This window comes from Rissa tridactyla, chromosome 4, assembly GCF_028500815.1.
Source record: "Rissa tridactyla isolate bRisTri1 chromosome 4, bRisTri1.patW.cur.20221130, whole genome shotgun sequence".
Classification (NCBI taxonomy): Eukaryota; Metazoa; Chordata; class Aves; order Charadriiformes; family Laridae; genus Rissa; species Rissa tridactyla.
Window position 1 is genome coordinate 72815220 of NC_071469.1, and position 23474 is coordinate 72838693.

The 23474-nt window shown below is 62.6% G+C and overlaps 1 protein-coding gene across 3 annotated transcripts; it reads left to right on the forward strand.

The window, feature by feature from the left end:
• FHOD1 (formin homology 2 domain containing 1) lies at nucleotides 1-17105 on the forward strand. Of its 3 annotated transcripts, XM_054200015.1 has the most exons (25): nucleotides 101-215; nucleotides 6861-6958; nucleotides 7065-7171; nucleotides 7317-7381; nucleotides 8742-8809; nucleotides 8897-9002; nucleotides 9153-9247; nucleotides 9682-9793; nucleotides 9888-9982; nucleotides 10090-10233; nucleotides 10346-10560; nucleotides 10717-10827; nucleotides 11115-11138; nucleotides 11651-11704; nucleotides 12149-12315; nucleotides 12574-13463; nucleotides 13733-13885; nucleotides 14048-14230; nucleotides 14501-14620; nucleotides 14858-15019; nucleotides 15119-15309; nucleotides 15390-15582; nucleotides 15662-15815; nucleotides 15902-16078; nucleotides 16675-17105. In XM_054200015.1, exons 7-25 carry the CDS (start codon nucleotides 9167-9169, stop codon nucleotides 16755-16757), a joined length of 3309 nt encoding a protein of 1102 aa, XP_054055990.1. In that variant the 5' UTR covers nucleotides 101-215; nucleotides 6861-6958; nucleotides 7065-7171; nucleotides 7317-7381; nucleotides 8742-8809; nucleotides 8897-9002; nucleotides 9153-9166; the 3' UTR covers nucleotides 16758-17105. The 3 variants fall into 3 exon arrangements, with proteins under 3 accessions (XP_054055988.1, XP_054055989.1, XP_054055990.1); XM_054200013.1 differs by lacking the exon at nucleotides 6861-6958 and having other exon boundaries at nucleotides 1-215; XM_054200014.1 differs by lacking the exons at nucleotides 6861-6958; nucleotides 11115-11138; nucleotides 11651-11704 and having other exon boundaries at nucleotides 1-215.
• The last annotated feature ends 6369 nt before the right edge of the window (nucleotides 17106-23474 follow it).

Genomic DNA, 23474 nt, shown 5'->3' on the forward strand with positions numbered 1-23474 from the left:
CCCGGCGGCGCTGGAGGGGAGCGGAGCCGAGCGGCGGCGCGGCCATGGCGGAGGCGGCCGTGCCCTGCCGGGTGCAGTACCTGGAGGACGCGGATCCCTTCGGCTGCGGCAGCTTCCCGGAGCCCCGGCGAGCCCCGGTTTACGCCGTGGAGGAGGCGCTGGCCCTGGGGGCGCAGCTGCCCGCCCTGCACCGCCTGCTCGGGGCCCCGCTGCCGGTGAGGGGGAGCCGGGGGCGGGCGAGGAAGAGGGGGGATTGTCGGCTGGAAGGAGCGGGGAGGTGAGGGACGGGGGTCGGGATGTGTGCCCCGACCCCCACCCCCCCACGCCGGCGGATCCCGGGCAGCGCTCCCGGTGTGAGTCACGGCGGAATCCGTGAGCCCCCGCGGGAGATGCCAGTGCTCGGCCGGCCCCGGATGAGTCGGCGGGGAGGAAGAGGATGTGCTTGCTCACAGCAGGCAGGAACCCGGGCAGAGGGAAGCAGAGTGAGGGCAGGCGCCCATCCCCGTGTCGTCGGGGCTGATCCTGGGCAGCATCCCCCTTCCGCGCCGGCTACCGGGAGCGGAGCTGAGCCTTGACGGGAGCACACCGGCTCCCTAACCGGGGACCTGGCCGGTGTCCCCGCTCGCTGAGGCGCGTGGGCCTTGGGGAGGTGACAGCGGCGCCACCAGCCCCTCGCCCCTCTGTCTCGGCGGTAACTTTGCCACCGGAGAGCGGCGCGGAAATTCATGCTGAGCAATTTCCTCCGGCCGGGAGGAAGGCAGGAGGCCGGAGCTGAAGCGAGGTGCTGGGTCTTGCTTGCGTGCCCTCGGGCCTGATCCAGGCTGGGAAGTGGAGGAAATGGGCTCCTTCCCTCCTGGGTATCTTGTGTTGGCATGAAGCTCGCAGAGCATCCTTTACAGCGTGGGGACGGGCTTTTTCCTCCTTACAAATGCAGGACCCAGCAGAGCTTTGGCAACGGCTGAGCATCTCTGTCTTGCAGGGAGGCAGGGACCCAGGCAGACAGGGGGAGCGTACCCTGCCAGGAGCCAGATGGGAGAACCGAAGGCGGCAGGAAGGGGAAATCATCTCCGTGTGCCTGGCACCGAGCTTGCTGGCCTGCCAGGGGAGAGGGGATCGCCGTGAGACCTTTGCCTTGCTCCAAAAAAACCTCCCTTTTATCCCCCTTTTCATTTTTCTTGGAGCAAAGCGGCTGCGTCTCATGTTGTCGCCGTCACGGGATTTTTAGGCGGTGACTAAAGGGAGTTTGTTTGGGAACAAACAGCCCCCGAGACATGACGAATGGAGCAAACTCAAATTTCAGGCGTGTGCTCTCCTTCCCGGGCAGGAGCTGGCTGTAACAGGATCGCCAACCCGGGGTGCTGCCATGGTGGCACGAGGAGCTGGACGTGACGTTCCCAAGGGCAGGAGCATTGCAAGAAGGTCCCATGCCCGGCAGAGCTGTGTTAATCCGGAGGGTTTGGGCTCGGTTCCCTGCCTAAGCCAAGCTCCGAATGATTTTTTTCTGTAATTTCCCTGCATCACGCCATGGCAAAATCCCGGACAGGCAGCTGGGACCCTGCTCTGGGTTAATAAGCCAGATCCCTGGTTTGTATAAGTTATAAACCATACTGCCTTCGTTACACGGAGCTTCATCCCAACCTGACAAGCTGGAATGCTGGCTGGGATTTGCGCGAGCCAATGTCTCCATCAGGAGCCTACTGCCACGGGATTTACGCCCTGCGGAGCGAGGTCGGTTTCCCGAGCCACCCGGTTCAGTCCAAATTCGGAGCCGGCAGCCTGTAGCCACGCAGACGTCATTACCCTGGCACGACAAGCCGAAACCTCTCTTGGTGCCCTTTGTGCCAGGTAGCGCCCGCTCAGCTCCATTACTCGCCTCCCTAAAATTAGTAAATGAACAGTCGGATTTTTCCCAAGGAACTGGCTGTAAAAAAATTCAGCTGGGGATGCCCGGTGCCAGGCTTGTCCCAAGGTGACGTGCGCTGGGCAGCATGCCCGGAGCTGCAAAGCACCGGGAGAAGGATGCGATGGCTGGGAGGGAGCTGAGGCTGGGGTTCCCCACCTGGTGGGAGGAGAACCAGACCACAGGCACCCAGGGGATGAGCTGCCCCGGGGGGGGCCCAGCCAGGTCTTGCCCTCCCTGGGCACAGCAAGGCTGGGAGCAGCCTAGAGATGATGAGCAGGAGGTTTCCCGTGCCGGCGTCGCTGCCTCGAACAGCCTGTCCTGCCCTGTGACACCCTCGGTGCTTCCTCTCCCCGAGCACGGCTCACCGCTGATGACTTTTTCATGCTCTCCGGAAAGTCTGTTTGTGCTCGAAAAATACCTTCCGGCTTTGTTTGCCGCTGCCGCATTGTTCAGCTCTGGGCCGATACTATCTTCTCCTGCTTTCCAGCATTTTTCTAGTACCCTTGGGTGATGCTCGCACTGGGTGTGGGGGGGTTCTGAACCTCCGCAGGCAGGTTTTGGCAGGGCAGATTCTTTTTGGCTGTCCCTTCAGTCCCCAAAGGCCACTGCACTCCCTTGCCCCCAGCACTATCTCACCTCTGAATCTAGGGATTTTTCCAAACAATTGCAAAATCCAGCAGGCTGGAGTTTTGCTTTCCCCTTCCTACCCTGGAAACCTGGGAAGAGCAAACAGCTCGCCCTCCTGGAAGCCAGGAGCTGGCTGAGAGCTCCCAGGCTTGAGAGAGGAGCTGCTGGGGCGACCTTGGCGCACACATGAAGTGCACAAGCCCCATCCCGCCATCCCTGCTTGTCCTCTTCTTTCCTAACCGCCTCAAGGTGGGCTTTGCTGAGGGTTTTTGCCCCTCTTAACCTTCGGCAGGCAGAAAAGCGGTGAGACAGGGTCATCGGCAGCGCTGCCGTCCCCCCAGCTTAACCACTTTGAAACTGCCGTCAGCTTCTTGCCAGATGCTTAGAGCCGAGCGCCGGTGCTCAGCAGCCTCCGGCATTCCGAGCTCCCAGCATGGTCCTTACGTGGGTCCTGGGACGGGAGCTGTGGCCAGGCCTTCGTGCCATGGCTCTAGCGGGACACCATCTGCTTGCCGGGACTGGGGTCCTCCCGCTGTCGAGGAGAAACGAGGGATCTGTTAACGAGCAACAGGCCTGGCTGGAGGAGCTTGGAGAGGGACGCGCGTGAGCGAGTGTGCAGTTCTGGGCCATCTCAAGACGACCTTCAGAGATCCCTCCCGGCCTGGGGGTTATTTTTTGTCCACCGCCCCATCCCGTGGTAAGGCAATGGCAGCGCTCCCACCCACTTGCTGCCATCCGTCAGGCAGGAGCGGGCCAGGGGCAGCGGCCAAGTGCCCTGGCAATAAACACCCCTCTGAGCCCTGAAACCGAATCGCGGTGACCACCTTTGGTTGCCAGCGGCGTCGCTCTATAAACCATCCATCCCCGTGTATTTTGGGAGGGTGAGCAGAGGTTTGTGATGCCGGGTGCTTTTGACCCGCTGGTGCCTTGTCTTTAACTGCTGCCTTGAGCTCTGCCTCAGCTGGAGCAAAAAATATAATTTTTTTTTCTGTAATTACTCCATAGCCTTCCCAGAAGAACGGCTGTGATGTTGGGAAATTGTGGTTACCACAAAAAGTAAGGGTTAGGGAGGGGGGGAAAGTGTTTCCTCTGCTGGCAGATAAAGAGGATATTCACTGCGTGGCCTTGGAGCATCCTCCGGCGTGGGGATGCCGTGATAGGGGTGAGCAGGAAGATGTGATGGCGTGGTGGGTGGCGTGAGTGCAGCTGTGGCTGGAGGATGACTCCGTCTCAGAGGTGGAGATGTCTCCGTCACATCCCCATGGTTTGGGAGGGGACGGACAGTCTCGCTCTGGGAGGAGATGGTTTTCCCTGGGGACTCGCTTGCTGGCACGCGTGTCCTTGTTGAGCTTCAAAGCCAGCCACAGCTGCTGGGTGTTGGTAGGATCATAGAATCATAGAATGGTTTGGGTTGGAAGGGACCTTAAAGATCATCTAGTTCCAACCCCCCTGCCCTGGGCGGGGACACCTCCCACCACACCACGTTGCTCCAAGCCCCGTCCAGCCTGGCCTTGAACCCCTCCAGGGATGGGGCAGCCACAGCTTCTCTGGGCAACCTGGGCCAGGGGCTCACCACCCTCACAGCAAACAATTTCTTCCCCAAATCTCAGCTAAATCTCCCCTCTTTCAGTTTAAACCCATTACCCTTCATTCCATGGCTCCCCTCCCTGCTCCAGAGTCCCTCCCCAGCTTTCCTGGAGCCCCTTTAGGGCCTGGCAGGGGCTGGAAGGTCTCCCCGGAGCCTTCTCTTCTCCAGGCTGAACCCCCCCAGCTCTCTCAGCCTGTCCTCCCAGCAGAGGGGCTCCAGCCCTCCCAGCATCTCCGGGGCCTCCTCTGGCCCCGCTCCAACAGCTCCGTGTCCTTCTGCTGTTGGTGCCCCAGTGCTGGAGGCAGCACTGCAGGGGGGTCTCACAGAGCGGAGCAGAGGGACAGAATCCCCCCCCTCGCCCTACTGCCCACGCTGCTGGGGATGCAGCTCAGGCTGCGGGGGGTTTCCCGGCTGCCAGCGCACGTTGTGTTAATGTTGAGCTTCTCATCCACCAACACCCCCAAGTCCTTCTCCTCAGGGACATTTGTGCGTTTCCACCTTCCCCATCTCTCGGTTAGAGACAGCGGGGCAGGTGGAGGACATCAGTGCCACTGCGGGGTGGCTGGGGCTCCCAGAAGCCGTGGGCTGGAGGTGTGAGCATGGGACATTCTCCTCCTCCCACAGCTCCGCTTTGCCTGCAAGTCCCCATGGCCTTCAAAACCCAGCTCATTTTGAAACAGTTTTGCAGGCAGGAGACAGATGGATCTCATCCACCCCGCACCGGGAGCTGTCAGTACCCTGTGGCCCCAACGTGCCATCCCCAGCAGCATGGCCCCAAGGTCCCTGCTCGGATCCTGCACAGTTCCAAACTTCATCCGAGGGCGCGGGAGTAACCCTGACCCCGGGGCAGTCGGTGCTCCCTGGCGCGGAAGTGCCGCCCTGGGAATTTTGGCAGGGTGGCCTGAGCCTGGGACAGCCCGTCTCCATCCCCGGGGGCTGGTGTTTGCCAAGGGGGGGTCACAGCCCAACGCGGGGCCAGGCGCTCGGAGCATCCCTCATGGGGAGCGCTGCCAAGCTCGCATGGGAAAAGTACGGGGTCGAGTCCCGGAGTCCCGGGAGCTTGGCCTCCCCCACCAGCTGGGACGCATCACCGGCCCTGGTAGGAGTTGGGAACGTTTAACTCCGGTTTGCCAGGGTTCTGGCAGCGCAGAGAAGACAAAGCTTTTGCGCTGGAGCTGTGAGTTGCTCTTCGCTGTGTTTCAGTTCCCGGGGGGATGGCTGAGGGGATGCAGGAGGGGTGTCCCATGCCCAGGAGGTTGCAGGGATGCAGGAGGGGATGTTCAGAAGGATGCAGGGATGCCTGAGGGCATGCAGGAGGGGTCTCCTGTGCTCAGAAGGATGCAGGGATGCCTGAGGGCATGCAGGAGGGGTCTCCCATGCCCAGGAGGATGCAGGGATGCCTGAGGGGATGCTCAGAAGGATGCAGGGATGCCTGAGGGCATGCAGGAGGGGTCTCCCATGCCCAGGAGGAGGCAGAGACACCTGAGGGGATGCAGGGATGCCTGAGGGCATGCAGGAGGGGTCTCCCGTGCCCAGGAGGATGCAGGGATGCCTGAGGGGATGCTCAGAAGGATGCCGGGATGCCTGAGGGCATGCAGGAGGGGTCTCCCATGCCCAGGAGGAGGCAGAGACACCTGAGGGAATGCAGGGATGCCAAGGAGAGCCCTTTCCCCCTGCAGGAATTGAAGCTTTCCCCAGCCGAGGCAGAGCTGGCAGCCAGGAGCGCTTGCCCGGTGCCAGCAGCCTGTGTTTGGTGACGTTGCCATGGCCGGCTGGCGTGGCCAGCAACCGCCGGAGGTGGAGCAGGACACTTAACAACACAACAACTGTGTCCAGCCCGACGGCAGTGCCCTGCCAAATTGCCTGTTATCCCAAGGCTTAGTCAGGGTCATTAATTATTTTAATGCACGTGGCATATTTTCCTTTGCCCTCTGGTTTTAACGTCACAGCGGCGGTGAAGTCATACGTGCGAGCTCTTGCATGAGCTTGTGACTGGAGGAGACGGGGCTTTCGTGGAAAGCAACCCCAGTGAGATGCAGGAGCTGCGCCCAGCGTTGCTGTGGGTCGCCAGGCAGGGTTTTATATAAAACCCAGTAGTGGGGGTGAGCTGGGAGAGGTGGGGGGGGTTGCTGCAAACGCTTTAGGAAGAGGACCACATTTCCTGGGGTGGCAGGGGTGCTGGCACTGCCCTCCCTCTGTCCTGTCCCATGGGGAGCTCGCCCAGGAGCCCTGCCTGGCTGCTGCTGGCTCCCAGGTGGCTCGCGCCGGGGTTTTGTGAGTGCCGTGCCTGGAGCACCCTGCGGGGGCTGGGGTGCGCCATGGGTGCTGTGCGTGGACGCCTGGGGGAGATGCCCTCACCCCAGCCTGGCCTCAGGCTGTGTTTCCCCCCACCCCGCCCCCGTCCCACTGCAAAATGCCCCATGGCTGGGGGCTGAGCCAGGGGCTGCGTCAGCCGGGGGACATCCCTGTGGGATTTGCCCCGGTTTGGGGCATCCCTGGCCGGGCCAGGTGCCTTGGCAGGTCCCGCAGACTCGGTCCCCGCAGGCAGAGGTGATTCATCTGCCCAGGCGAAGGCACCAGCCCTGGGAGGAGACGGATCCTGCCCTGGTTGCACCCCGGCTGACTAAGTGGAGCCTCAGGGAGCAGTTCAGCGTCTTGCCAAGGATTGCCAAGGAGCCCGGCGGCGGCGGGGACGCTCTTGCTCTGCCTTTTCCCAGCCTGCGGCTCCATGTTTCTCCCCAGTGTGCCACCGGGCTGGGGCGGAGGGTGCCGGGGCTTCTCCATGTGGGGACAGTGCTTGGGGACGGAGTGACACCTGCCGCCCGGAATGTGGCTGCCTGGTGGGTTCGGTGCGAACGGGAGGGTGACCCGGGGATGCTGCATCCTCCGGGAGCCGGGAGGGATGTGGTGGGTACCGGGGCTCAGCCGGGCTGTCTGCATCCCCAGCTGGAGGACTGCACGCTGCAGGTCTCGCCCTCCGGACACTACCTGGACCTCGACTTGTCCCTCCTGGAGCAGAAGGATGATCTGGACGGTTTCTACGAGGAGGTCAGGTGAGGCATGTTGGGGTGCCAGAGCCCTCCGGGGATGGGACAGCGGGACCCCACGTGCATGTGAGTGCCGAGGACCACGGGCAAGGGGCTGGGGGCAGTGGTGGTCCTGCAGCAGGTGCTCACGGGTTGTTTCTCCCCACCCTAGGAAGGGGAGACGGCCGACCCTCATCCTGCGCACGCAGCTCTCCGTCCGAGTCCACGCCATCATCGGTGAGTCGGGGCTGCTCCCTCCTGCGGGCTGGTGCGGGTCCAGTGCCTCGGCCCCCTCCTCCCCCCGCCTCAAGACGAAGGGGGTTTGGTCTCCGCAGTGAGTTTTGGCCGCGCTTTTGGTGATGCAGAGAGGGAGCGATACAGCCTGGGGCTGCTCCCACCCCATAACCCCCCTCAGGGGACGTGGTCCCCGTGATGCTGATGGGGACCCGCTGGGTTAATCCCTTCCATCCTCAGAGATCGGGACTTTTGGCTCTTCGGCTGGGAGCCCGCTGCAGATATTCTGGGTCATCCGGGCCAGGCCTAAATATAGCTTTGCAGGATACAAACAAAGAGCTCTCACGCAGCAGAGAGCGCTGCCGCAGCTTTGGACAGCCCGCTCGGAGGTCCTGCAAAATATTTGGGACTCTCAAGCCTTTCCCCCCCCCCCCACCCCCCCACCCTCTTTAGCAGGGGGGCAAATGAGCGCTGAGCACAGCGATGCCGAGCGGTGCGGGAAGGGGCACGGCACGGAGCGGGAAGGCCGGGGTCGGGGTCGTGCTCTTTGCCGGCGATTCCCAGGCTCCGGCGGAGCCCCGGGCTGCTCTGCTTTCCCTCTCGGCTGCCCTGACAAGCCGATAAGCGAGCGGAGGAGGCTGCTGGAACCTCGTGTTTTACCGAGCCCTCATCGGCACGTCTGGAGGGCTCCTTGGACAGCTCGATTTTGGCTTGTTACAGCTTTAAAGCTGACCCAAATAACTCGGGATGCTTGGATAACTGAGTTTTTGGATGCGGGAAGTGCTGGTTCCCAATGCCTTTGGTCTCCGCTAGTTTAAGCGGGGCTTTCCGCCTTCCCATTGCCCACAGGCACCATCCCCATGAGCATGTCGTCTCCATCCAGCCTCCAGCCTGGTGACTGTCCTTTTGTCCCCAAGCAGACGATGTCACCACGCTGCCATCCTTCCTGTCTGCATCCTGCAGCTCTTCCCAAACCGCGGGGCTGCTGGGGGCTCCGGAACCATGCCAGGGCTTTGCCCGGGGAGGGACGGCTAAAAGTAGCTCAGCCTCCTGCCTGTGTTCCCGTTTCGGTTCTGCACAGGAAACCAGAGGGGATATTTATGTCATTGCTGGGCAGAAAAAATCTACAAAAAAAAAAAAAAGGGGGCAAATAAAGGAAATAGGAAGGTGGCAGGGCTGAAATAAGTAGTTGTGGGGCTGCAGCTGCTTCCACCCTGCGTGTCCGGCGGCCGCACGGTGACGGCACAGGGCTCGAGCCGGGATGCGGGGCTTTCCCAAGCAGCCGGGAGCGTTTTGGAGCCCCGGGTGAGCAGCGAGCCCCTGCGGGTCAGGCCATCGCGCCACCTCTCTCCTTTCCTTCCAGAGAAGCTGTACAACTCACAGGGGCCGGAGCTGCGGCGATCCCTCTTCTCCCTCAAGCAGCTCTTTCAGGTAGGGTGATGCCGGCGCGGTGGGGGGCTCAGGGGGGGCTGGATGCCCGCCCCCACGCTGCGGTAACACCTGGCCTTCGCCCTGCAGGAGGACAAGGACCTGGTGCCTGAATTCGTGAACCTGGAGGGGCTGACGTGCCTGATCAAAGTGGGGGCAGAGGCCGACCAGAACTACCAGAATTACATCCTGCGGGGTTGGTGTTTGGCTACAGGGCATCTCTCGTCCCCAGGGAGGAAGGCTGGCAGCTGCCACCCCTCGCCCGTGGCACGGCTATGCCGCGTGGGGCTGGGAAAGCCCTGCCCCGCTCCCCACGCCATCACCCTGCCCGCTCTCTGCCTTGCAGCCTTGAGCCAGATCATGCTCTTCGTGGACGGGATGCAGGGTGTCATCAACCACAACGAGACCGTCCAGTGGCTGTACACGCTGTCGGGAAGCCCGGTAAGCACCCGCTGCCCTTGGGGGGGCTGCCTGTGCCCACCCCTGCCTGGGGCTGTCCCCTTGCACTGTCCCTCGGGGCATTTACCCCACCCTCTGCCTTCGGGCTCGGCGCCCTGGTACCTTTGGGTGCATTGGGTCCTGCACCCACCCATCTGGAAATCACCCAAGGTCCCCAGAGCTCCCTATCCTGGCGTGAGCATGCTCCTGGGCACGGAGCTTGAATGAGAGGATCCAGCACTGGGTTCCTTCCTGGTGCCCCTTGGCCATCAGCATTGCAGCTGTAGGCTGGCTCCTGTCCCCGTGGCACCATGACCTGCCCCCGAGGCTGCCAGCAAAGTCCCCAGCCCTGGGGCGTGGGCACAGCCACCACGCAGTGCCCTGGCATCACGCTGGCAGCCCCCTGCCACCCTCCCAGCCACTGTCCCTTCTCCCAGTTTCGCCTGGTGGTGAAGATGGCACTGAAGCTGCTGCTGGTGTTCGTGGAGTACACGGAGCCCAATGCCCTGCTCCTCATCCGTGCCGTCAACGCCGTGGACCAGGCGAGAGGTGGGTGCAGCCCCAGCCTCTTGCGAGGTCCCCGCTGTGGGACGGTGTCCCCTCCCATGGCCCGCGTGTCACCTTCGCGTGTCGCTTTTCCCAGGCGCCTGCCCATGGTCCAACCTGATGGCCATCCTGGAGCAACGCAACGGGGCTGACACGGAGCTGCTGGTGTACGCCATGACGCTGATCAACAAGGTCTGGCGGGGGTGCGGGGGGTGGCAAGGGCAGCCCCGCGATGCCACGCTGGTGGGGCTCGGCGTGGGTCGCCCCGGTCCCAGCAGCGTCCCTCTGGTCCTGTTCAGACGCTGGCAGCCCTCCCGGACCAGGACACCTTCTACGACGTGACGGACTGCCTGGAGCAGCAGGGCATGGAGCGGGTGGTGCAGCAGTACCTGGGCAGCAAAGGCACCGACCTGGACTTGAAGCAGCAGTTTACGCTCTACGAAGTGAGGGAGGCTCCCATGGGATCCGGGCATTTCCCGTGGCAGCGGGGAGGGTGGGTGCATGGGGTGGGCAGGGGTGCCGTGCCCGGTGCCATCCCCTCCATCCCCTCCTCAGAGCGCTCTCAAGCTGGAGGATGACGTGGAAGAGCCGCCCTCGGGGGGACGCAAGGAGCGGAGGAGGACGGACGAGGGCCGACGTGGGTGGCGATCCCAGGGTGGCTGCGCGGAGCCCAGCCCCGATGCCCAGCCGTCGCTGGGCTCCCCTGGCACCCCGAAGGAGTCGCCCACCGAGGACACCCCATCTGTCCCCGCGCCGAGCAGCCCAGAAGAGTAAGTGCGGCCGGAGGTGGCCCGTGGTGGGGATGCTCCCGGGATGGCGAAGATGCTGAGATGCAGCATGAGCAGCGCTCGGGTCTCTTCCCGGTGCCCGGGGTGGAGGGCAGCCCTGCAGGACCTGCTCTCAGTCCCTGTCACCTCTTCTTCCAGACCCTGTCCCAGCAGCGTCTACAACAGCGCATCCAGCGTCCGGCTGGCCCTGGCCTCCCCCCCGGCCGAGAAGGAGCAGCCCCTGGGCCTGGGCGAGCGCAGCGTCTACAAGTAAGGAGCCAGGAGGGGCTGGGTGCACAGGAGATCCCCCCCAGGGGTGGCAGAGGCGAGGGTCCCAGGAGCGTGGGATGCGTCTACCCTGGGGGTAAACAGGGTCTGGACAGGCACCAGGGCTGGAGATAAGCGTCACGGGGAAGCGGGCACCGAAGAGGGTCCACCCGGGGGCTCCAGGGCATCCTTCGAGCACCCACAGCTCTGCTCCAGCTCCTCCTCGCTTCTCCTCTCTGCCCACGCTTGCCCTCTCCTCTGCCCACTCTTTTCTATCTTTCCTTTTGCAGGCTGCGTCAAACCGCCCCTGTCTGGTAAGTGCCCGGGCTCTGCACGCGTGTGCTCCCTCCCAGCGTGATGCTCCGGCGGGGGCGGGCGCTGCCCTGCCCCGCTCGCTGCCCCCTGCACCCACCTCGCTGTCCCCCTCCCTCGCCTCTCCCCTCCAAGCCCTGCCGGCGGGATCCCAGCCCGCTCCCCGCATCGCCAGCATCGCCCGGGGACGATGGAACCCTCTGATCCCCCCCGTGCTGGGGTGAGATGTCCCTGACCTGACGGGGGAGTGGCACAGCCCCGGGCTGGCCGGGGGCTGGCATCACCATCCTGGTGGCAAACTGGGTGGCTCTGGTGGGGGGCCGGTGCTGCCTCTGGCCAGCACCCAGCGGTGCCTGGGCTGGTGGGGACTCGCTGGGGCTCTCACGGCTCCCCGCGAACCCCAAGGCCATGGGGTGACGGTGGGGCGAGGGTCCCACACTGGAGGGCTGCCAGGCGGGTGTGTTAGCCCTGGGGGGCTGCCGGCAGTGGGGGGCTAACCCCTGTTTTCCCTCAGGCGGGAGGATGCTCCCCCCTTGCGTGGGGACAAGCCTATTTTGAGGAAGTTTGAGTAAGTAGAGGCATGCGTGTGTCTCCAGGCATGCGCTTCCTCAGGCCGACGCCCGGCTGGAGGCATCTGGGCTCCGGCCATGCAGGGCATGAGGAACAGGAGGGTCCCCACGAGTCTCTGCCCGGGCGCCCTCCTGGCTTTTGCAGCTTTTGGACGAGGGTCGCAGGACCACCAGGTCCATTGGGACCAACAGGTGACAGTGGCACCTTGACGGCACGAGCCTTCGGCTCCCGTGGGGCTGTGGCATCCCTGTCCCCAAGCCGTGGTGGCATCACCTGTCTCTCTGCAGGGCTTGGAGGAGGTTGAGTCCTCCAGGTCCCCGATGTGGTGTGGCCAGTGCAGGGGGTTTCTGTGCGGTGTGGCGGTGCAGTGTGGCATGGCGTGGTTTGCCCATCGTCCCCATCCCTGCCTTGCTCCCAGCCAATGTCCACCCCTGTCTCACAGAGCTCGCTTCTTGGAGAACCTGGCTGCAGCCCAGAAGGAGAAGATCTCTTCCATGGCCAAGGGACGGCTCGATGTCTTCGGCGATGCTGCGCTGGAGCATCCCACAGCTCTCCCGTGGGACAGGGACAGCGGCACCTCTGAGCCCAGGATGGAGCCACCTGGCATAAGTAGGTGCTCCCGGGGTGTGTGTTCCTGGCTCTGGGCTCATTGGGGTCCATGGGGTGGGTGTTAGTGGCCCCTTTGCACCCCAGCCCATGCCTGTGATACCCAGAGCCATGGAGGAGCTGGGTGGTACCTCCCCATCCCACTCCCAATGCCAACATCCAAGGTCCCCACTGGGGAGCAGGACCTCAACTCTACGTGGAGCCCAGCAGCACCTGCCCCCTCCAAGGGGACTGTCCCAGCCTCTCCCCCTCTCCCCGCAGGGTCTCGCCTGGCTCGGCCGGACACCACTGACTCCTGCAGCACCATCTCCTCCGACACCAAGTTTATGCTGGATATGCTCTATGCCAAGGGCTCCTCAGAGCCGGCGAGGGAGAAGGTTTTCCCGGAGATCCCATCGTCCCACACGGTCCAGGGTGAGGTGGAGATGGACACTGAGGGAAGTGGCAGCCGGGAGCAAGAGGGCGCCTGGCTCCGCAGCAGGGCTCCGGATGGGCCAGTGGCCAGTGCCCATGCCAAGCTGGCACGTGCCTTGTCCAGCGTAGATGCTGAGACCCACACACAGAAACTGGAGAACACCGGGATGATGCCCATCAAGAAAGACGTGGAGCTGACATGGGAGCGCCTGGAGGCCAGCCCTGTGCAGCTGAAGATCAAGGACCTGGACTTCACTGATCTGGGGGAAGAAGACGACTTTGACGTCCTGGACACCGGGCCCATGACCAATGGCTCCTTCCTTCCTCCCGGCATTGAAGCAACGAGCGCTGGGGCTCTCACGGTTCCCCCGCCACCTCCTCCCATCCCTGGCTGCCCACCACCTCCACCTCCACCTCCTCCCATCCCTGGCTGCCCACCACCTCCACCTCCACCTCCCATGGTCCCTGGCTGCCCACCACCTCCACCTCCTGTGATCCCCGGCTGCCCACCTCCCCCAGGACTGCCAGGCCCCTCAGCAACAGATGGCCCCTCCCAGGCCAAGAAGAAGAGGACAGTAAAGCTCTTCTGGAAGGAGCTGAAGCAGCTGGATGGCACTGTGGGGCAGGGCAGGTTCGGCCAGGCGACAGTGTGGGCGTCCCTGCAGAATGTTGAGGTCAATGTTGCCAAACTGGAGCATCTCTTTGAGTCACGGTCAAAGGAAGTGCCAACTTCAAAGGTATCAGCGGGCTGGCACCCATCAGCCAAGGGGACTTGAGGGGTGGGAGGAAGGCTGTTGGCTCCTGTGGGGACCCTAGGCATGCACTGTCACCCCTACCCTATGCTGAGGATGGCTGCCTGCCACCCAGAGGCTCGGTGGGGACAGTGATGGGCAGCGCGCAGGTTTGGCTCACCGCTGCGTCCCTGATCGCCTCCCCATGTTCATGGTGGTTTTGTGAAGGCGAGCCCTTTGCCTGGCTGTCCCCATCTATCCTGTCCTCTTTGCAGAAGGCCATCGATGGGAAGAAGGTGGTGGTGGTGCTGGACCCCAAGAGGAGCAACGCCATCAACATTGGCCTCACGGTGCTGCCACCCGTACACATCATCAAGACAGCCGTGCTCAGCTTTGATGAGTTTGCAGTCAATAAGGAAGGGATTGAGGTGAGCATGAGAGAAGCTCAGCCTCTCTGAGGCCCTCATGGGGAGGTCGTTTCCCCTGGCCAGTAGGCTTCCATGCCACAATGCCTGCGCTGCCAGCCCTGGGGTGACACGTCCCATGGTGACATGTGTGGAGTCTGACACATTCCTCTCTGCCTGCTCTAGAAAATCCTGACCATGGTCCCGACCGAAGAGGAGAAGCAGAAGATCCAGGAGGCCCGGTTGGCCAACCCTGATGTGCCCTTGGGCTCTGCAGAGCAGTTCCTGCTCGCCCTGTCTTCCATCAGCGATCTCACGGCCAGGCTCCAGCTCTGGGCCTTCAAGCTGGACTATGAAAGCCTGGAGCAGGTACAGAGCCACGTACCCCATCTCCCCTCCACTCTCCCACCGGTGCCAGCCCCAGCAGTGCTGAGTACTGAGCCAAGCATGTTCCTGGTGGCCACCAGCCATGTCCAAGTATGGGAGGTGCCATCCTGGCTGGGGATGGGCTGCAGGTCCCCAACGCAAACATGGGCTTGGGTTGACCATGAGGTGGTTGTCCTCAAAGGCAAGGACAAATGCTGAAGCTCCCTTGGAGAGAGTGGCCAAGGGGTCTCACCTGCCTGTCTCCTCACCCAGGAGATCGCAGAGCCGCTCTTTGATCTGAAAGTGGGCATGGAGCAACTGGCCAGAAATCACACCTTCAAGTGCATCCTGGCCACGCTGCTGGCCATGGGCAACTTCTTGAATGGCTCCCAGGTGAGGAGCAGGGTGCAAAGGGACATGGCCTGTCTTGCGTGCTGGAAGGACAGGACCAGCCATGGTGCATGGGTGCCCAAGGGGGACTATTTGAAGCTTGGGATGGTGCCTGAGGAGGTTGGGTGGGGTGGGTGCTGGTGGGGACCCAGTGGATCTGCATGATGGATGGAGTTGGAGAGTGGGTCCGCGTGATGGTGGAGGCATGGAGAGGCCCCACTGAGTGCATTGAGGTTTCAGAGCAGAGGCTTTGAGCTGGGCTACCTGGAGAAGGTCTCAGAAGTGAAGGACACAGTGCACCGTCAGTCCCTCCTCCACCATCTCTGCCAGATGGTGGTAGAGAAGTTCCCAGAAACCACCGACCTCTACTCGGAGATCGCCTCCATCACCCGCTCTGCCAAGGTGAGACAAGGCAGATGACGCTCGTCAAGGCAAGGGTGCAGGTCTCACAGCTCTCCAGCTCCACCGGCGTGGCTGAGGGCGGACATCAAACTCTTCCAGGTTGACTTTGATGAGCTGGCCAACAGCCTGGTGCAGCTGGAGCGGAGGTGCAGGGCCTCCTGGGACAACCTGAAGGTCATTGCCAAGCACGAGACCAAGCCGGTGCTGAAGAGCAAGCTGACAGACTTCCTCAAGGACAGCACCCAGCGCATTGTCGTCTTGAAGGTGGTGCACAGGCGCGTCCTCAACAGGTTGGTGGCTCAAGGCCCTGGGGATGCAGCGGGAGCCCTGCGGTCCCATTGGTGGCCCGCCGTGACCAACGTCCCCGCAGGTTTCACTCCTTTCTGCTGTACCTGGGGTACCCAGTGAGCGCGGCGCGGGACGTGAAGGTGACGCCCATCTGCAAGCTGCTGCGGGAGTTCGCCCTGGAGTACCGCACCTGCCGGGAGCGTGTCCTGCAGCAGCAGAAGAAACGGGCCGCCCACCGCGAGCGCAACAAGACCCGGGGACGGCTCATCACCGAGGTATGGGGACGCTCAGACAGTCGCCACCACCAGGTGATGTCCCCCAGGTCCTTGACAACCGCCTCTCCTCCCGCTGCAGACCGAGAAGTTCTCCGGCATCGCTGAGGCCGCTTTGCCGCCCGCCGTGGTGTCCAGCGGCCCCGAGGAGCAGATGGAAGCGGGTCATGAGAGCATGAAGAGCCTGCTGACCTCCCCCACAGATGCCCCCGCCCGCCGCAGTCGGGCCAGCCGGGGTAGGAGCGGGGTGGCAGAGGCACGCAAGGCACGCCCGGCTGGCTGGGCACGGCTGATGGCAGCATCGCCCTTTTTCCTCATGCAGGGACAGGCCATGCCAGCCCGGCCCAGGGCTCTCCTGCCCAGGAGGATGTTCCCAGCTCCCCAGACGATGCTTCGGATGAAATCATGGACCAGCTGGTGAAATCGGTGACTCACAACGCCAACCCCCGGCCCTGCGCCAACAAGGAGCGCAGGAGGTCCCGCGGCAATAGGAAGTCCTGTAAGTCCCATCCCTGTCCCCGTGCCCTGTCCCGTCTCTGTCCCCATGCTCTGCCCCTGTCCCTGTACTCTGTCCCTGCCCAGATGCTCTTTCCCATCTCTGTGTCCCTGTCCCCTTGCCCCATCTCTCTGTCTCTGTCCCACCCATGTCCCTGTCCTTGTGCCCTGTCCCACCTGTGTGGCCTGTCCCCATGCCCTGACGCACTCTGTGTCTCTCATCCCATCTCAGTGTCCCTGTCCCCATACTCTTCTCACTTCTGTGTCCTTGTCCCTCTACTCTGTCCTGTGTCCCTGCCCGCGTGCTTTCCTATCTTTGCATCCCTGTCCCATCTCTGTCCCTGTCCTCCATGTCTTGTCCCATGTGGCTCTGCCCCCATGCACTGTCCCCATGCCTTGTCCCACCTCTGTGCCCTTGTCCCTTGTCCCCATGCCTGGCTCCTACCCCACTGGCCACCCCTGGACTGCCCACGTTGAGCCCACCAGGCCACAGCAGGAGGTACCCCAAGACCAGGCCATGCCACCACTGCCCTCCCCAGCATACCAGGGCCACCGCTTGGGGACCGTGGCAGCCAGTGCCACCCTCTCCTCTTCCCACAGTGAGACGGACGCTGAAGAGCGGGCTCAGCGATGACCTGGTGCAGGCGCTGGGCCTGGGGCGGGCACCCGGCATGGAGGTTTGAGGTGGCCAAGGGGGCACGTGCTGCTCCCCAGCGCTGGCAGCCCCAAGGTCAGGACGCGGTGGCAGCCACTACTGCTCCAGGACTGGCCCCCTCTGCACCCTCGGGTCTCACTTCACTTTTCCCTGCTGGTGTCCCGCTCCCAGAGGTGCAGGCAGCAGGATGGGAGCGATGCCCCGGAGCTGCTCCATGGGGGCTGGCGTGGAGGATGCTCGGCGCCCATGCATGGGCACAGAGGCTTGGGGTTTGTCTTCTCAACAGTATTAGAGGGGTCAAGGGGCTGGACCCAGACCCTCTCTGGGAACTGGGTCTGGCCCGTGGCCACTGCGGCAATAAAATCATCTGACACGCTGCTGGCGTCCCTTGTCCCTGCGCCTGGGTCCCCCTGCTGCTGGGCTGGGATGCTGGAGGCTCTGGGCTGGAGCAGGCAGGGCCAAGGCGGGGGGTGGCAGGAGGGAAGGGGTGATGCCCCCTCCAGCATCCCTGGGGAAGCAGTCCCCCTGGTCCTGAGCAGTGCTGCCGGAGATGCCCAGGGTTGGCCCTGCCACCCCCGTCCCCCAGCGGAGCCCCGAGAGGCTGGGGCAATGTGGTACTGGGACCAAGCCAGCATCCCTCCTGCTGCGTCCCCAGCCCTGCTGCCGAGGCAAACAGCCAGCCCTGGGGCTTGCAGGCACCATCATCCCTCCCAGGGACAGCGTGATCCCCTTCGCATACCGGGACAGCCGGGGGGACCCTGCCGGAAGGAGCGAGGATTGCTGCCAGGCTCAAGGCTGCACGCTCAAGGGCAGGAGCAGCTTCTCACTGCGCCGTGGCCTTGCACTCCAAATCAAGGGTATGTGCCCCGTCTCAAACCTCGCCTCTCCCTTACAAACCTCTCCTGGGCGATTTTAGCCAGACCAGGACCTGGGTCCCTCTTTGAGCATGTCCAGGGCGCAGCAGCCACATTGTCTGCTGCAAACCTGGCCCTGGCCGAGCTGCAAGCCTCGGAAACATTTCCCTGCGCTTGGCAGAGATGGGCTGCCTCAGGGTGTAAATGCACGCAGGGCAGCGCCTGCCTGTCCCCATGGGGCCTGGGAGATGTCCAGGCAGGGACATGCCACCTCTTGGGCCAGTGTCACTTGTGCCATCTCGGCCATGGATTAAACCCCAGGCTGGGTGCTCGCCGTGATGCTGCCAGCGGATGCTAGATGGTGGGTGGGGTACCGTTTCTGAGCATCCTCCTCTGCCAGCTGCAATGCTTTGGGCACTGTCACCCGTGGCAGAGGCATTTGGGAACGATGTCATGTCATCCATCACCACAGCTCCACCTCGGTGCTGCCCCGGCGCTGCCTCCAGCCCCGAATCCCGCACAGCAGGTCTCTGCGGCTTTCAAGGAATGAAGAAAAACTCCACCGGGCAGGGCAGCTCCTTCCTCCCGGCTAACCCCTGCCCAGGGTTGTCCCTGTCCCGCGTGGCTGGACACGCCGGTGGCCTCAGAGGAGCCGGGCAGTGCCAGCTCGCCCCAGCTTGTGAGGTGCCTGCGATGGTCCAGGGTGGCTTTGGGGATAGTGGGATGCCAAGCTGCTCGGATGCACAGTGGGAAGGAGAAAGGGGTAGGAAAGCATCTCCCTGACCCTCTGCACATGCCCCAGGTACCCAAAGTGACGTTATACGTGTGACAACCCCAGGACTATCACTCCCAAGGGCTCACTGGGGGAAACTGAGGCAGGGTGCCGGGGAATGTCCCCCCCCCCAAGCGGTTTGGCAACACTTGGGACAGCCGTGTCCTCAGCGAAGGCCTCCACCAACCTGCTTATTTTTTTTCTGTCTGGGGTTTTTTGCAGCCTTGGTGATATTTCCAGGATTCCCGGCCCGGCCCCGGGCACACGCTGCCCTTGAGCGGCGCCTGAAGTTCTTGGCTTGGCCGCAGCGCAAGTGGCTTATGCCAAAAAAACCCCAGGCAAGCGCAGCCCCCCTCCCCCGGGAAAGAGATGGGGTGGCAGGATGCCAGAGACTCCTTTGGGAGTGGAGGCAGGTTCTTGAGCTTGGTGGGGACCTGGGACACGCGTGGCCTCAGGCTGCATCAGCAGCGCCGGGGTTGGGGTGCTGCACCCCCAGGAGGATGCGCCGGGTGGGATGAGGGGACCCTGCTGGAGCACCCAGCTCCTCCATCCCTGCCTCCGGCCCTGCCTCCATCCCTGCCTGCACCCGGGCTCAGGCTCATCCCACGCCAGCCCTGGGCCACCAGCTGTGTCCTGCTGCCACGAGGGGGCACGGCGGCCACGCACACGGCGAGGCCACCCGAAACGACGCCTCCTGTCCCAACCGCTCTTGGGGCGCTCGCTGCTGGCCTTGCGTTTGCTGTTCTCCCCTCCCCGGCACCCAGGAGGGCTGCAACCCGCTCCCCAACCCCGACGAGGTGTCCTGCCGCTTCCGTGTCCCCGCTGGGATGACAGCCGCGTCCTTGGTCCGGCCATTTGTCTGGCTGGCAGGGACAGGCTCCCATCCCCCTGCTCCTCAGCCGTCTCCCCACCGCTCGTCCCTGGCCCCCATCTCGCCCTGGCCCCCTTCCAGGGACAGCAGGGACGAGCCCGGCTCCACTTGCTGTGGCATTTCCCCTCTTCTGTAGCAGTTTGGTGGCAGCGACCTTCTCTCCGACGTCCCCTGCCTCCTCCATCCCACCCTGCCAGCCCTTTCCATGGGACTGTCCCAGCTCAGGGTCCTCTGCTGCCACGCTCCGGGGTTGGCTCCAGCCTCCTGCCGTGTGGGCGCATCCCCACTGCTGTCCTCGAGCTTGGTGGGGGACCACCCGCGGTCCTGGGCTCATGGTTGCCACCAAGCCCCACCACCTCGCACGACAAGCAGCACTTCCCACCAGACACAGCACCACCTCACTTTCGTTCATGGCTTGGAGTCATCCAGAAGGCTTCTTGCGAAGCACCGGTGTGCCCTGGCCACCTTCCAGGAGCATCAGGATCGTCTGCCACCCCCAGATTCCTCCTGCTGTCTCAGCTGGAGGACTCCTCCTCTACCTCCTGGCCCCAACCCTCTTGAGCAACCTGGGGCTGGTGGCACGCTCTGCTCTGCAACCGCCTTCCCCCGGCAGGACGGAGGCATGGGACTAGAACCAGGTCATGGCTGCCGTGACCTACTGCCCTCTCCCCTGGGGGCAGAGGCGGCAGGATGTCACCTGGAGCGTGGCCAAGCCAGCTTCCTCTGGGATCTGTCTCGTGACCAAGGGGGAGCCACCTTTCCCCTGTCCGCATCACCCTAATATCGAGGTATACGCCCCGTGATGAGCGCAGGAGAGACGGGAGATGGGAGGGTGATGCTGGGCTGGCAAAGCAAGCCTGGCACGGGTACTGCACATGCCCCAGGAGATGAGGGAGGCAGACTACTGGGCATTAGCAGACCTGGGAACACTTCGGAGTTGTCACCGCCACTTCCCAGCCACACCAAAGGAGGAAGGTCCCTGCAGCCCAAAAGCAGCTCTCGTTTGGAGAACCGTGCTGCAGAAAAGGCTGGCTGGAGAAGGGGGAGTCAAAGCCACGCGGGCAAGCGGGCACAGCGACATGGGGTCCTCACCGGGGTGGAAAAGCTCCAGGTCAGGCTGGGGAGTGGCTTCCCAGAAGGTGAAACCTCTCCCGAAGCCATGAATGCGGCTGGAAGCGGAGCCGTGTTTTGTAAATACCTAGGGATCCTGCGCAACCTGAAAAAAACAAGGCGGAGGCAGGAGTTTTCCGAAGACAACGGGATTTGCGAAGCACCAGATCCGGGGTCAGCCCTCAGCTGGATGCTCAACACTGCCAGGAACGTTGTCCTGGGGAGCGGCCATGGTACTCCCTGAAGGACCTGCTCCAGCCGCAGCACCCCGGGAGCAGAGAGGTCCTGCCAGGAGCTGGGGAGAGGTTTGGGCTGTGGAAGCTCCCCCGCAGATGGAGGATCAAAGCCTGGGACTCAGGCTGATCCCACCAACATGGCATCAGATGCACGGGATGATGGGCACAAACGGTTGCCTGTGTTTTACAGCAGCAAAACATAAGGAAAACCCCCAAAAAATGGTCCTCGGTCATGGCCCGAAATAAGTTGGAAACAAGGGATGGAAAGTCCTGGGGGGAGAAGGGGGAGAAGGTCCCAGGACAAAGGGTCAAGGTGGCTCTGGTTGGCCATGCTGTGGGAAGTGCCTCCTGGCTGGGCTTTGGTAGACCCTGTGTTTGGTTTCCATGCCCTGGGCTCAGGGAAGAATCACGGGGCTGTTGGGTGCAGGAAACACCTCCTGGAGCTGAGCCTGGCTTAGCTGAATCACCCCAGGATCTGCCCTCCCCGGCGAAGCAAGCTGTGGTAACAGGGACCTCCCGCTCCAGCAGCAAAGTCCAACCAGAACCAGTAGAACAGCGCAAGTTCAGTGGTAGGACACAAATGTTTGATGCTGGGAGTAATTAATCACTGTCCTCTGCGAGACGCTGTGGGTCAAAATGAGAGTTAATTCCTTTTTCACCCCTGAACTGTCTCCAGCTCCAGATGCCAAGGGGTTCCAGTGTCCCACATCTTCACCATGGAGGATGGACCCATCCAGGTCCATCCCAAGGGCTCTTTGAGGGAATGGCATGGAAAAGAAGGAGATTTAGATAACAAGGGACACTTCCAGCATCCCCTTTCCATGCACTTGATGGTCCACGGTAGGTACCCAGCCCACAAGTGATGGCCAAGGGAGTCCCCAGCCCCACAGTCCCCCCTTCTGGGACAACTGCTCCCGGGGGAGGACTATACCCCGTGGCCTGTGCAAGGAAGCAAGTGCTGGCACAAGTCTCCATCAGCGCTGAACAAAGTGCCCTGTTAGGCGCTCGCCTGGGTGGTGTTTCCTATTATCTCCTAAGGAGATAATAGCCGTGGAAGAAGGACTTGCTGTTTTGGAGAAGATTAAGTACCTGTGGGAGCAGCATGGATGAATCACATCCCTCATGGGCTTAGAGCCCTTGGAAATGGCTCATGGCACTTCGAAAACAATGTCATGAATCTTCTGCAGAAGAGATTAGGGAGTGGAACAATTATCTCAAAACCTGTTAGTCATGGGAGGCTCCACCGAGCTGGAGGAACAGCCTAGGGCAAGGGGAGCACTAGGAAGATGCGGTGTCCCCCCCGCCGGGGACCTGCGTGAGCAGCCCCAGGAAGGGTGTGGGAGGTGGCTGCGGTGGAACCAGCCCCGCTTCCCCTGAAGCAGGTGAGTTGTAATTAGCAGAACGGGTTCGGAAGAGCTCAAGTAGGTCAAAAGGTAATGGGGCTATCACCAGCGTTTCCTAACAGCGCAGCAGGGCTGGGAGGCACCCTCCGATGTTGAGCAATGGGAAGACGAACAAGGCCAGGCGCTGTCTTGAAGGGAATAGCCACCAAGGTCACCCTAACCGCATGCCGGCCTTTTTGGGGAGAGCTGGGGAACGGCCAAGGCTGGCAAAGGGTGCTGGTGGTCCAGCCCAACCCAGTGGTCCTCTTAGTGAGACCATCCATGGGAAGTTGTGGCCAACTGAGCACACCATGGCTATCTACAACCCATCTTGAGGCGTTCCACAAGAAGGGCATCACAGAATCACAGAATGGTGGGGTTGGAAGGGACCCCCGGGGATCATCCAGTCCAACCCCCTGCCAGAGCAGGGTCACCCACAGCAAGTGGCACAGGAATGTGTCCAGGCGGGGTTGGAATATCTCCAGAGACGGAGACTCCACCACCTCTCTGGGCAGCCTGTGCCAGGGCTCTGCCACCCTCCCAGGAAAGAAGTTCCTCCTCATGTTGAGATGGAACTTCCTATGGTCAAGTTTGTGCCTGTTACTCCTTGTCCTGTCGCTGGGCACCACTGAAAAAAGAATGGGTTGAAAAAAGATCCTGAAACCATGCCTGAGGAGCAATGGAAGGGATGGATGAACAGACATCCGACGCAGCTCTCAAGGAAATGCATGAATTCACATTACAACTTGGGAATGGCCACATCAGCCCTTGCTGAAACACCACCGTTGGTATGGAGTCTACGTTCTGGCGGTCTCTGTAACACGCCGTGTCCCTCACCACACTCCCTTGCACACGCCGGCAGCTCTGCCTTGGCTGGTGCAGTGAGGGATGCTCTCTCTGGAGACCAGGTCTTTGGAAAACAACCTTTCTCCAAGCGGATCTTTCGAGCCCCAGTGAAGCAATGGGTGGGGATGTTTAACAGGGTCCTCTTCAGAGCCCAAGTCCCCCGAGGCTCTGCCTTGTGGTCACCTCCATTGTTTTCACTGAGTTCAGTAACCCAGTGCTGCAAGTGAGCGGATTCCTGCGGGAGAGCCTGTGGCCGCACTGTTGGGAACATCCCTCCTCCTCCTCCTCTACCTCTACGGCATTCCCGGCATTCCCCTGCCTGGAAGAGCAGGGCTGCGAACCCAACCGGGTCCCACCACCACGCCCCGGCAAAACCACCCCAGCCTGTTTGTCGCTGCACTTCTGCAGCGCTGCCGCCACCGCCACTGACGAAATGTGTTTTTCCGACGATACCGTGGGGGTTGTTTCCAAGAAGGATGGCACAGGCACCCACTGCCATCGCCACCACCGTGCCAGGTCTCGTGGGGTCTGGTCAGGATGGCCAGAGGCGACGGATCCTGCAGGATAAGAGACCCGTGATGCAAAAGCATCCCACCCTCCGCACGGAGGGCACCGAGGGTCAGGCCCCCGGCGAGAATTGGTGGCACTACGCGGCAGGGACGCACGAAGGATCA

What these genes read in the sequence shown, in the direction of transcription:
- FHOD1 (XM_054200013.1), top strand. Translation starts at nt 45, where the DNA reads ATGGCGGAGGCGGCCGTGCCCTGCCGGGTGCAGTACCTGGAGGACGCG. An exon ending in CGTCAAACCGCCCCTGTCTG is followed by an intron (nt 11,139 to 11,650) that starts GTAAGTGCCCGG and finishes GTTTTCCCTCAG; the next exon opens with GCGGGAGGATGCTCCCCCCT. An exon ending in ACTATGAAAGCCTGGAGCAG is followed by an intron (nt 14,231 to 14,500) that starts GTACAGAGCCAC and finishes CTCCTCACCCAG; the next exon opens with GAGATCGCAGAGCCGCTCTT.